This window comes from Procambarus clarkii, chromosome 88 (assembly GCF_040958095.1).
Source record: "Procambarus clarkii isolate CNS0578487 chromosome 88, FALCON_Pclarkii_2.0, whole genome shotgun sequence".
Taxonomy (NCBI): domain Eukaryota; kingdom Metazoa; phylum Arthropoda; class Malacostraca; order Decapoda; family Cambaridae; genus Procambarus; species Procambarus clarkii.
This window is the reverse complement of record NC_091237.1, coordinates 18154729-18168779: the sequence shown is the minus strand read 5'-3', so window position 1 is coordinate 18168779 and position 14051 is coordinate 18154729. Positions and strand designations below refer to the sequence as shown.

Below are 14051 nucleotides of genomic sequence, written 5' to 3'. Positions count from 1 at the left end.
TCACACGCCAAGACACAAGTGTCACCATCCAAGACACAGGGGAAGGACGGGTCAAGACACATGTGTCACTACCCAAGACACAAGGACCCAGTCTTTGTTTACTAGGCCAAGACCTGTAAATGTAAATGAATGAGTTCTTTCACATCAATCAACAAGATAACAAATGCCGGCTTATCCATTCATCCACATAATTTAGTCAAGTTAATTTATTTCTCCCTCCTTTAAATGAAGTGTAAAATACCTACAGAGTTGTGTGTCCAATGTAATACATATTGCAGAGCTCAGTTTCTATAACTCTGTTTATCTTCATATACTGCATTAGTGCACTTAAGCTTATCAGGCGGAATTGTTCCTTATCGTAATAAGGTAAGTTGTACGAAGGATATTATAAGAGGAATCCGAATGCTTTAACTGCAAGGTTTATACTTTCTGATAATTGTATATTATTTCTCATTTTCATCCATCTTACAGGCCCAAGTAATTGTATATTTATAGTACACTATAATGTCTTCGCCGGGATGAGGGGGGGCTGGTTCGACCAACCTGTCCTCCTAAAAATAACGTTGATTTTAGCCGTTTGCCCGTTTGGCCGAATTTGGACGTAATTTTAAAATTTAAAAAAATTGAAAATAAATTTGGGATTTTTTTTTCAACAACAGTAAGTTAAGCGTCCTCTGATAGGTTAGGTGGGCAGGAAATTCTCATAAAGTTTCAAAACGGTATGAAAAACGTGAATTGAAAGTCATCTATTCTAACCTTACAGAGTCGGCCGGACGACTCAAACAGAAAACGGAACAGTACGTTACTTTTGTGAGTCGATTTCATTTCAAATTACGTCCAAATTTGGCCATAGTGCGCATACGAGCCAAAAGTGACGTTATTTTTAAGAGGATAGGTTGTGTTCTCAGCCAAGGGGTTACGAAGCTTCTTGATAACCTTTTCATCAAAGTCGGTATTACTGTGGCATTTTTATTTCAACATTATTTGGTGGAAACGTTTGATTACCAGAGCTGACAAGACGAGCAGGAAGGGGGGGGGGGGCAGATTCACGAAGTAGTTACGCAAGTACTTACGAACCTGGGGCCAGATTCACGAAGCAGTTACGCAAGTACTTACGAACCTGGGGCCAGATTCACGAAGCAGTTACGGAAGTACTTACGAACCTGGGGCCAGATTCACGAAGCAGTTACGCAAGTACTTACGAACCTGGGGGTCAGATTCACGAAGCAGTTACGCAAGCACTTACGAACGTGTACATCTTTCCTCAATCTTTGACGGCTTTGGTTACATTTATTAAACAGTTTACAAGCTTGAAAACTTGCCAATCAACTGTTGTTATTGTTATAAACAGCCTCCTGGTGCTTCGGAGCTCATTAACTGTTTAATAATTGTAAACAAAGCCGCCAAAGATTGAGAAAAGATATACAGGTTCGTAAGTGCTTGTGTAACTGCTTCGTGAATCTGCCCCCAGGTCCGCAACCCGTCCTCTACAGTTGTCAAAGTGTCCCCTCAAAAACTGTGGTACAATATTTTCTGAACCGAACCTAACCGACGACTCAGGCATAGAAAATGGGGATGTTTGTGAGCCAATAGGATTTATAGTATATCATATTTTATGCCCTGGGGATTTTGACGTCAAAATGCATTATTCGAGAGGAGAGGGTGATGATGTACTTACTGCATCTTCAAACATATGCACACATGATGCTTTTCTTACATTCATGAGACGTTCACTCATGAACGTCTCATCTACAAGTCTGTTGGGAATCTACCTAAGGTTATACTAATCCATTAGAATCTCGGTGATGCTTTAAGGAGGAATGTGTCGTAGTGTATCTTAAGGTTATCTTGAGATGATTTCGGGGCTTTTTAGTGTCCCCGCGGCCCGGTCCTCGACCAGGCCTTCACCCCCAGGAAGCAGCCCGTGACAGCTGACTAACACCTAGGTACCTATTTTACTGCTAGGTAACAGGGGCATAGGGTGAAAGAAACTCTGCCCATTGTTTCTCGCCGGCGGCTGGGATCGAACCCAGGACCACAGGATCACAAATCCAGCGTGCTGTCCGCTCGGCCGACCGGCTCCCTTAGTGTAGACCACAGTAATTTAATTTAATAATTTTATATCACACAGTAGTAAAATTAGTGTGTAGACCACACTAATTTTACGAGTATTGTATTTTGGGACAAAAATTGTTACTAAAGTGGATTTTGTGGTTTACAGTGCGGCCCAAGACGGTGGAGATCAGCACGCCGGAGGCGCCGCTGGTGGCGGGGCAGCAGGCGAGGCTGGAGTGTGTAGCGGTGGGCGCCTATCCTGCAGCGTCTCTGGTCTGGACCCTCACCCCCGCCCACGGCGCCCACACTACTACCCTCCCCTCCTCCGTGAGTACCAGCTCGGGTAGAGGGCGTGGCTGTCAAACAATCAATGGTTCAGTAGAGAAGGTCACAAGCCTGGGTGAGCTTCCCTCTCACTGTCTCGAGGCTCTTCCCTCTGGCACTCCCCTTTGGCACTCCCTTCTGGCACTCCCCAACTCTCCCACAGGCACCCAGTTGATGCTGTGGCAGCCGGGCCTAAGTTGGACCAAGTTAGAGGACAAAGTTAGGCCCCTCCATCACTGCTTCATCAGGCAGTAATGGGACTGGCAGAAATATATGTATATTGGTGTACATTAACTTAATTTGTTTTAAGTAACATAGTAAAAACTTAGTTGAAGATGGTGAGTCGCGGTAACGTGGCTGAAGAACTGATGACCAGACCCCACGCCAGAAGATGAGACGATGTTGTTTCGGTCCGTGCTGGACCATTTATCAAGTCGATTGTCTGGACAGTGGTCCAGGACGGACCGAAACGTCGTCGTCTCCTCGTCTTCTGGTGTGTGGTTTGGTCTTCAAAAACGTAGATGCAACAGGCGAGGAAAAGAACCACCATACTGTAAGCTGTGGGGGTCACGAACCCCCAAAGGGTTGAACCGCGTCAGCTAGTTCCAGCCGCGGTTCTTGTGACTCCACTTCCCCCAACTACAGCCTGTTTTCCATCGGCAGTGGCGGCAGGTGGGCGAGAAGACATCGTCGTGGGTGCGGGTGGTACCAGCTGCCGAAGACCACCTGGCTACAGCCACCTGCTCCGCCCACAACCCCAACATCACCACCACCCTCCACCCGGGCCTCACCACCTCAACCACCTTACACGTCCTCTGTGAGTACCTTCGGCCACACCTTTGAGTTTACCTCGAAGTAGTCCATCAGCCTCGTAACTTGTTTCGAAGTTTCCCCTGTGTGGTTTAGAGGGAGCCGGTCGGCCGAGCGGACAGCACGCTGGGCTTGTGATCCTGTGGTCCCGGGTTCGATCCCGGGCAGAGTTTCTTTCACCCTATGCTCCTGTTATCTAGCAGTAAAATAGGTTCCTGGGTGTTAGTCAGCTGTCACGGGCTGCTTCCTGGGGGTGGAGGCCTGGTCGAGGACCGGGCCGCGAGGACACTAAAGCCCCGAAATCATCTCAAGATAACCTCAAGATAGGCTATGTGAGAGTACTCCTACGACCCCCCAGCATACCTTATCCAATTTAGGGTGCTCCGACAGGTTCTTTTGATAGTCTATGACCGCCTTCAGCATAATCTCACTGATCGATGAGATCCTTCAGTAGGTTCTAAGTTAGCGACAAGGGCCTCGAGTAAGGCAAAGTTATGTACAAGGGCTTCCGGTAGACTGTAAGTTGTGTACAAGTGCCCTAACAGACTGTTGACGATGCCTTCCAGCATGATCCAGTCTCCGTTCTCACTAGGAAGTGTGGCTGTGCACTACTGTGTTGTGTGTGTACCTATATAGGGTTAAAACACGCTGTAAGTGGTTTAGGATTCTTCCTGGAGGGTTAAATAACAAAGGATTTCTGTGTCAAGCGTAAGTGTTAATCTTGGGGATCCTCTGGTAGTGTCGATGACGTGGGCTTAGTTTCTAATTATCACTAAAGCGCTAGAGAAGATCTGAAACTAGTTAGGACACTGAGAGAGAGAGAGAGAGAGAGAGAGAGAGAGAGAGAGAGAGAGAGAGAGAGAGAGAGAGAGAGAGAGAGAGAGAGTGTGTGTGTGTGTGTGTGTGTGTGTGTGTGTGTGTGTGTGTGTGTGTGTGTGTGTGTGTGTGTGTGTGTGTGTGTGTGTGTGTATTTTTCCCTTTGCCATCTATTAATATGTTTATGTACTGATAAAAGAGTCCTGCGGTTGTCTTGAACACGCTGATGGTACAAACAATCCATTACAATATTTTCAGTCGCAATTTTACGCTCTGGAGGTCAACATGAATGATTGTCTCGCCACAATCCATATGTAATCTGGATTGTGACGCATCCCAAAGTTAGTCTAAATAACGGTATTTCAGTGTTATTTGTAAAGGGCTAATCTGTCCCCCTGTTTCCTACAGGGTGACCTTATCTAGCCCATTTTTTCCTTTGAATTTTCCTTGCTACATGCTATATTTTGGGGGTGACCCCTGCTCTTGACGTAGCCTCTACCTCTGATGACCTCTCTCGACCTTGTCTCTACCCCTAGTGACCTCTGTTGACCTTGTCTCTTCCTCTGGGGACTTCGTATCAACCCCTGATGACCTCTCCTGACCTTGTTGTTATCCTTGCTGACCTTTGCTGTTCATGTATATAACCCTGGTAACCTCTCTACTCCTGGTGACTTCTCCTGACCCTATATCTACCCCTGGTGACCTCTGTTGACCTTGTCTCTTCCTCTGGGGACTTCGTATCAACCCCTGATTACCTCTCCTGCCCTTGTTATTATCCTTGCTGACCTTTGCTGCTCTTGTATATAACCCTGGTAACCTCTCTACTCCTGGTGACTTCTCCTGACCCTATATCTACCCCTGGTGACCTCTGTTGACCTTGTCTCTACCCCCTGGTGAGGTCAGTCGCGCCGGTGGTCAAGCTGGAGCTGGGTGCCAACCTCGGGTCGCTGCCCATCACCGAAGGCAAGGACGTCTACTTCGAGTGTGAGGTCGCCTCCAACCCTCCAGCAAGAGAGGTCATCTGGAGGAAGGACGTGAGTAGTGCCAGAGTGTGAAGTGGTAGAATAGAAATGGAGAGTGGTTGACGGAGCGGAACACAACGGAAGAGTGAGAGTTAGCACTGGAATAGAGTGAGAGGTGTAGAGAATGTTAGTCACCTTGTTATGGAGATCCTTCTAGGGAAGGGCTTTAGAGAGAGAGAGAGAGAGAGAGAGAGAGAGAGAGAGAGAGAGAGAGAGAGAGAGAGAGAGAGAGAGAGAGAGAGAGAGAGAGCACCACTTCGCCAACCACTCACGTGTCCGCCATCAGCAGGGAGTCCGCGTGAAGAACGACCGCAAGTCCGGGGTGCTGGTGTCTGAGAGGAACCTGGTGCTGCAGATGGTACGGAGGACCTCCGCCGGCAACTACACCTGCAGCGCCACCAACACCCAGGCCACCACCACCAGCAACACCCTCTACCTCGGTATAAGGTGTAAGTATGTCAACAACACTCTCCATCCCACCTCTCACTTTTCCCGCCATTGTATCTGGCGGTCTTCCAAAACTCAACTGTCGAATACACTTTGTGTCCCTTTTGTGGAAGAAGATAACGTGCACTCACTTGAACTTTGATGGTAGACTGTCCCATATTGACCGACTTCCTTACCTCCCTGGGTGGAGATCTATTGAACTTTGTAAATATCATTTTGTATACTTAAACACCTAATGACATACTGGACCTGTACCCAGGATTTACGATGTAATGGAATAATCATGTAATATACGCGATGTGATTATAACGAACTTGTAAACACAGTTGAATCATATTCTGTGGTTGAGTGCCCAGTAACCCACTACAGTGTGGGGAGTGAAACGGATCTCTAACCCTTCTTTATGTAGGTCAGACATAATGTATATATGCTGCTTCGCTTTGGAAGTGAATGGCCAGGTATGTAGTCGAAAAAAAAACTCCATGTCCTCCTCTCCTCCATAAACATCAATGTCTTATCCACCCCCCTCCCTAACAATCTCTATTCACCTTACTACACTTAGCCTACTACACCAAGGGCCAGATTCACGAAAGCACTTACGCAAGCACTTACGAAGCTGTACATCTTTTCTCAATCTCTGGCGGCTTTCTTTACAATTATTAAACAGTTAATGAGCTCCGAAGCACCAGGAGGCTGTTTATAACAATAACAACAATTAATCGGAAGTTTTCATGCTTCTAAACTGTTTAATAAATGTAACCAAAGCCGTCAAAGATTGAGGAAAGATGTGCACATTCGTAAGTGCTTGCGTAAGTGCTTTCGTGAATCTGGCCCCATGCTGTTCCTTCCCTCCAGCCCCCACCCCAGCCAAAATCCATTCTCTGTTCAAATTTCCGCAAGGATTTCTAGATAGTATATACTTCCTCTACCTAGAAATCCAACATTCTGCCTGTAACTCATTTTATATGTATATACATTTCCCTAAATCTAATCATTATCAAATATAAATAACAAAATACAATCATTATCAAAAGTAAAGTTATGGAGAGAATGGGAAAACAGTCGCGTCCAAATGTCACGAATGAGCCACTTGTAGAAAAGTTCAACTATTGTATACTTATCACACACGCATAAAATGGCACAAACGCCTATGTGACATTTAAAAATAGGCCTAAAGTATGTTGACCAGACCACACACTAGAAGGTGAAGGGACGACGACGTTTCGGTCCGTCCTGGACCATTCTCAAGTCGCTTCTACACGTCTATCAACTTGAGAATGGTCCAGGACGGACCGAAACGTCGTCGTCCCTTCACCTTCTAGTGTGTGGGCTGGTCAACATACTTCAGCCACGTTATTGTGAATACAATAACGTGTAAATAACGGAGGTCACTAAATACAAAGTGTATTTAGGCCTGCATAGGCCTAAATGTGCAGAAATACCGCAGTGTAGTAAGCACCAATGATGACCCGTAGGTCAACACTACTGATGTACGATGACTCAATATAACTGTCAACACACAAAATACTGGTATAATACATTTCATTAATCGTACAATTGTCACCTAATACTTTGACGTGGTGTAAGGCATACACATTATATTAACTGTATTAGACTCCACAAAGGGATTATTAAATCATTAATTAATAATTCGGCGGACTGCCAGAAGGACTGCCTGAGTTTTTTGTTTAAGTTCAGTTCATTTATTATGAACCCCATACCCATGTTATGAGCGGTAGTGGGTTACAGAGGCACATAATGGGCTCAGGGACTGAACCTCACAGTTCATTTAGCTAAGCAAGTTTGCAAGTTGGAGCTTGCAATGAGCACGATTGCAAGCTCCAACTCTTAGATGTGAAATGTAATTATGCAAAGCCCACAAGACACTGTACTATTCCCGTTGCTCAACACGCTAATCGAAGCTTCCTTGTGCACCAGACTTGCCGGTGTGTGTGGGGGAGGCGCAGACGGTAGCCGTGGCGGAGGGGGAGAAGACCCGCCTCTCCTGCACCGTGGACGCCCAGCCTGAGGACGACCTCGCCTTCACTTGGGTCTTCAACAATACTCTCGACACCGTGGAGGTCGAGGACGACTCCTTCGCCGTGCTCCCAGGCCTTAGCATCCTCGATTATACCCCAAGGTCAGAGATGGATACTTCTTTAGCATTAGAGACACTACTACTAAGTCGGGGAAAGCTGTTCCAAGTAGCACGGGCTATGGTGAGCCCGTTGTGGACTTACCTGGCACAGGAGCGGGGCAAGTAGCACGGGCTATGGTGAGCCCGTTATGGACTTACCTGGCACAGGAGCGGGGCAAGTAGCCCGGGCTATGGTGAGCCCGTTATGGACTTACCTGGCACAGGAGCGGGGCTGTAACTCGGGGAAATGGCCTGTTGTTGTTATAGATTCAGTTACTTGGAACAAGTTCCAAGTAGGACGGGCTATGGTGAGCCCGTAACTTACCTGGCACAGGAGAGGGGGCAAGTAGCACGGGCTAGGGTGAGCCCGTAGTGAACTTAACTGGCACAGGAACTCCTGAGGGAAAACGCCAAGCCATGGCGACTATATAGCACTGGGAAGGGGTCAGGATAAGGATTTGGGATGGGACAGGGGGGGGGAGGAATGATGCCTAACCACTTGTGGACGGTCGGGGATTAAACGCCGACCTGCAGGAAGCCAGAGCGTCGCTCTACCATCCTGCCCAAGTGGTTGGATTAGAGATAAATTGCCCATGTATTTTACAGACCAGTTCTGCCCCCAGGGAAGGAAAACTATACCTCCACATTATAATTTTTTTACCTAAAGGGAAATATACTGCCATGTACAAATATTTTACTCCTAAGAATACATATTTTACTTCTGGGGTGGTAGTATATGCCTCCATTTACATGTATTTTACCTTCAAAAGTAATATGTCTCCATGTAAGCCCATTTTTTTACTCCTTAGTGAGATAAATATACCTCCATTTAAGTTACCTTTAACCGTAAGCGGAGGAAATATACCTCCCATATACGTCCATTATCTCCCCCCCTCAGTACGAGAAATATACCTCTTGTGTATCTTCTTGACAGCTACGTATGTCGGCAGTTAATCCCAGAGCCCGCAGCTTTATCTTCCAAGACCATAACAAACTTCCTCCTTGTCTTGTCTATAATGCTGCTGCCTTTGATCTCCATGGCCGAGAAGCGGATCCGGAAATATCTCTCGGATAATAACCGATATTAGTTTACCTTTCCTCAGTTGTTTTGCTCAACTTACCGAGTGGGAAACTGTGTGTTTGTAAAGTTTGTTTACCTGAGTTTACCTGAGACTAGTGGCCTTGTATACCAACCAAACTCGGTTGTATTCAAACGAATTTGTGTGAGCTCCACTGATCTCTAATGCGGATGTTGACCAGACTACACACTAGAAGGTGAAGGGACGACGACGTTTCAACACGGGAGACATCTCCCGTCACGCAGTGTGCAGTCGCACCTCCACAGATCTCCAGTATCAGCTCTTGATACTGGTAATGGCTCAAAAGGGCCACCACTTACGGGCTATTCATGCCCGTGCCACTTTTTGGGTGGCTTAATCTTCATCAATCAATCAATCGACGTTTCAATCACACAATGGGGACACAATCGACTTGAGAATGGTCCAGGACGGAGCGAAAAGTCGTCGTCCCTTCACCTTCTAGTGTGTGGTCTGGTCAACATACTTCAGCCACGTTATTGTGACTCGTCGCCTGCGTCTAATGCGGATATATCTTAGTGCTGCTGTAACTTAGTTCAACTGTATCCTAATGCGCTTTTATCGTAGTGCTTTTGTATCCTAATGCGGCTGCTAGGATACAGCCAATGCTGTATCTTAGCATTGCTGTCTCCTCTCAGCCCCGCCACAGAACTCTCGCGGTTAATTAGACATGTTCCTTACACGGAATGCCGGACAAGTTGGTCATTCCTGGGCGTTAAAACTTTGGCTTTATATATTACCGGATTGAGAAGTTTGCCTTTCACAAGACGGAGTCCATTGACGGCGCCTCAAAGCCCTGTCAAGGTAATTGACTGCGGGTTTAGAAGCAGATTGTCAACCGCCATGTTGGTTCCGATTGTATATTACTATTGGTGTTAATTAGTTATTAATTCCTTTGATATTCACGTTCCACAGGAAAAATTTAATTTGGTGTTAATAAGCAAATCGTTTTGGGATTAAAATCCAGGTCATATGCACCCATTTGGAAAAATAGGCGATGTTGACTGGCCAAATGGGTGCCTCGCCCATTTGGCGGGAGATTGATAAACACGTTCAGATAATGACAATTAATGTCATTGCTCGTATCAAACATTCAAATTTAACATATAATTTAATTAAGCCTATGAGTTCAATTGACCTAAGCGTCGGTCTATATTTTGTAATGTATTGATAACGGGAACGTTAGGTTCGCCTTTGACCACCAGGGTGATAAAGCAGTGACGTCACACTTCCACGTGGAAGCAGTGACGTCACACTTCCGCGTGGAAGCTGTGACGTCACACACGTGGAAGCAGTGACGTCACACTTCCGCGTGGAAGCTGTGACGTCACACACGTGGAAGCAGTGACGTCTGTGGTCAAGACTGTGGTCTTGACCCTCGCAAGAGGATGGGTGACCCTGATTGATGAAGATCAAGCCACCCAAGAGGTGGCACGGACATGAATAGCCCGTAAGGGGGGTGACCCTCTTATGGTCACCTATATCCACTCTAACACACGGGAGACATCTCCCGTCACGCAGGGTGCAGTTGCACCTCCACAGATCTCCAGTATCATCTATTGATACTGGTAATGGCTCAAAAGGGCCACCGCTTACGGGCTATTCATGCCCGTGCCACCTTTTGGGTTACCTTGAGGTTACCTTGAGGTGCTTCCGGGGCTTAGCGTCCCCGCGGTCCGGTCGTCGACCAGGCCTCCTGGTTGCTGGACTGATCAACCAGGCTTAATCTTTATCAATCAATCACCAGATGACGCACTACCTTGCTGCTACGGGAAATAATACCAAAGACCACAATTGCATTATGAACGTGACCAGCTCTCTCTAGCTTGGAGGATTTCACCCGCAGGTCAGGACGGGACTACGGGACACTCTCCTGCTGGGCCACCAATGAGGTGGGGACCCAGGCTGACCCTTGCAAGTTTACCGTCGTCGAAGCTGGTAAGTCTCTCAGTCATCACATGGGGATGGGGTGGAGATTGGGGGAGATGGAGTGGAGATGGAGGGAGCTGAGGGAGGAACTCCTCAGTGGCGAGTGGGGGGGAGAAGGAAGGAAGATGGTTGGCTATGATAATTGTATTCATAATAATGTCCAAATATTGTTTCAAGCGCGGGTTGGACAAGTATATGAGTGGGATTGGGTGGTTATAAATAGGAGCTGCCTCGTATGGGCCAATAGGCCTTCTGCAGTTGCCTTTGTTCTTATGTTCTTATGTTCAAACATTATTCACAATCCAAACAGAGGCACAAAGAACAGAAGAAAGGGGGGACCATTGTAGATACAAAGGTGACACAATACGTCCTAACTTTTCAAATGCCATTGTTATTGCACAATTAATGGAGTTACTTGAGTAGCACCGCGAGGTAGCAAGTCGCAGCGGCTAACTTGCCCCTCTCTCTCTCTCTCTCTCTGCCCGTGACCAGGGCCCCCAGAGCCAGTGGGGAACTGTGTGCTGGTGAACCTGACGCTAGGGAGCCTGGAGGTGGGCTGCACTCCGGGTAACGACGGAGGGCTGCCGCAGCGGTTCGTGGCCCGCGTGTACGCCTCCCCGACCCACACCCTCCTGGCTACTATGGAAGAGGACGCCCCCAGGTTCCAGGTGGGAGGGTTGACCCCGGGTCAGGACTACCTCATCACCATCACCGCCGTCAACGCCAAGGGCGCCAGCCCGCCTGAGGAGATCGATGCGGTGCGCCTCAAGGTAAGGTCTTCACTGCAGGCGAGGAGTCCCAGTAACGTGGCTGAAGTACGTTGACCAGACCTTTACTAGAAGAACTGGTCAACGTACTTCAACGTCGTACTTCAACGTACTTGAACGTCGTCGTCCCTTCACTAGAAAGTGAAGGGACGACGACGTTTCGGTCCGTCCTGGACCATTCTCAAGTCGATTGTGATGGGGATGGGGTGGAGATGGAGAGAGCTGAGGAGAATGGTCGCACAATCGACTTGAGAATAAGAACATAAGAACATAAGAACAAAGGTAACTGCAGAAGGCCTATTGGCCCATACGAGGCAGCTCCTATTCTATAACCACCCAATCCCACTCATATACTTGTCCAACCCGTGCTTGAAACAATCGAGGGACCCCACCTCCACAATGTTACGCGGCAATTGGTTCCACAAATCAACAACCCTGTTACTGAACCAGTATTTACCCAAGTCTTTCCTAAATCTAAACTTATCCAATTTATATCCATTGTTTCGTGTTCTGTCCTGTGTTGATACTTTTAATACCCTATTAATATCCCCCCGGTTATGTCCATTCATCCACTTGTAAACCTCTATCATGTCACCCCTAACTCTTCGCCTTTCCAGTGAATGCAACTTAAGCTTTGTTAATCTTTCTTCATATGAAAGATTTCTAATTTGGGGAATTAACTTAGTCATCCTACGCTGGACACGTTCAAGTGAATTTATATCCATTCTATAATATGGCGACCAAAACTGAACTGCATAATCTAAATGGGGCCTAACTAGAGCAAGATATAGCTTGAGAACCACACCAGGTGTCTTGTTACTAACGCTGCGATTAATAAATCCAAGTGTCCGATTTGCCTTATTACGTACATTTATGCATTGATCCTTTTGTTTTAAATTCTTACTAATCATAACTCCCAGATCCCTTTCGCAATCCGACTTCGCAATCACAACACCATCTAGCTCGTATCTTGTAACTCTATCATCATTACCTAACCTCAGAACTTTACATTTATCAGCATTAAACTGCATCTGCCAATCCTTTGACCATTTCAAAACCCTATCTAGATCAACTTGAAGTGATAGTGAGTCCTCCTCCGAATTAATTTCCCTACCGATTTTCGTATCATCGGCAAATTTGCAAATGTTGCTACTCAAACCTGAATCTAAATCATTTATATATATTATAAACAACAGAGGTCCCAGGACAGAGCCTTGAGGCACTCCACTTACAACATTTTCCCACTCTGACTTGATTCCATTTATACTAACTCTCTGTTTCCTTTGGTATAGCCATGCCCTAATCCAGCTTAATATAGCACCCCCAATACCATGAGACTCTATTTTTTTAATCAGTCTTTCATGTGGCACTGTATCAAAAGCTTTGCTAAAGTCAAGGTATACAACATCGCAATCCTTACCACTATCAACTGCCTCAACAATGCTAGAATAAAAAGATAACAAATTTGTTAAACATGAACGGCCATTTATAAAACCATGTTGCGACTCAATTATTAATTTATGTTTTTCAAGATGAAGACGAATTTTATTTGCTATTATAGATTCGAGTAACTTTCCCACAATAGACGTTAGGCTAATTGGTCGATAGTTAGACGCAAGTGATCTATCTCCTTTCTTAAAAACTGGTATCACATTAGCAACTTTCCAAAACTCTGGCACTCTGCCTGACTCTATTGATTTATTAAATATGGTTGACAGTGGGTCACAAAGCTCCTCTTTGCATTCTTTAAGCACCCTAGCAAACACTTCATCCGGCCCTGGGGATTTGTTTGGTTTGAGTTTTACTATTTGTTTAAGAACATCCTCCCTGGTAACTGCTAAACTCGTCAACCTGTCCTCGTCCCCACCCACATAGACTTGTTCGGCTGAAGGCATATTGTTAAGTTCCTCTTTAGTAAATACAGATACAAAATATTTATTAAAAATACTACTCATCTCTTCATCACTATCTGTTATTTGACCTGTCTCAGTTTTTAATGGACCTATCCTTTCCCTAGTCTTAGTACGATATAACTGAAAAAACCCTTTAGGATTTGTCTTTGCTTGCCCTGCTATGCGAACTTCATAGTTTCTTTTTGCTTTCCTTATCTCTTTTTTAACATTTCTAACCAGTTGTACGAATTCCTGTTCTAAAGTGACCTCCCCATTTTTAATCCTTTTGTACCAAGCTCTCTTTTTACCTATAAGGTTCTTCAAATTCTTTGTTATCCACTTTGGGTCATTAGTATACGATCTATTCAATTTGTATGGTATACTACGTTCCTGTGCTTTGTTTAGAATATTCTTAAATAAGTTATATATTGAATCCACATCGAAATCCCCATTTAAGTCACCTATCGCTGGGTTCATGTCTCGCTCCAAGACCGGCCCACACCCCATACCCAAGCCATTCCAATCAATTTGACCCAAAAAATTTCTTAGGCTATTAAAATCAGCTTTTCGAAAATCTGGCACTTTAACAGAATTTTCTCCTACTGGTCTATTCCATTCTATGCTAAATCTGATTTCTTTGTGATCACTGCTCCCTAGCTCACTCCCTATTTCGATGTCATTAATTTGCGTTTCCCTGTTAGTTAACACTAAATCTAAAATATTATTTTCCCGTGTTGGTTCCTTAATGTGTTGCG

At 45.7% G+C, this 14051-nt stretch overlaps 1 protein-coding gene across 1 annotated transcript in view; it reads left to right on the top strand.

Annotated features, from left to right (window-relative positions):
* LOC138349520 (protein turtle homolog A-like) overlaps positions 1–14051 on the top strand; it is a 46473-nt gene that overhangs the window by 19225 nt on the left and 13197 nt on the right. Inside the window, exons 5-11 of the mRNA XM_069317630.1 lie at positions 2222–2382; positions 3043–3196; positions 4909–5039; positions 5317–5476; positions 7413–7614; positions 10555–10646; positions 11130–11407. Coding sequence (XP_069173731.1) covers positions 2222–2382; positions 3043–3196; positions 4909–5039; positions 5317–5476; positions 7413–7614; positions 10555–10646; positions 11130–11407 — 1178 coding nt within the window. The remainder of the gene's footprint in view (positions 1–2221; positions 2383–3042; positions 3197–4908; positions 5040–5316; positions 5477–7412; positions 7615–10554; positions 10647–11129; positions 11408–14051) is intronic.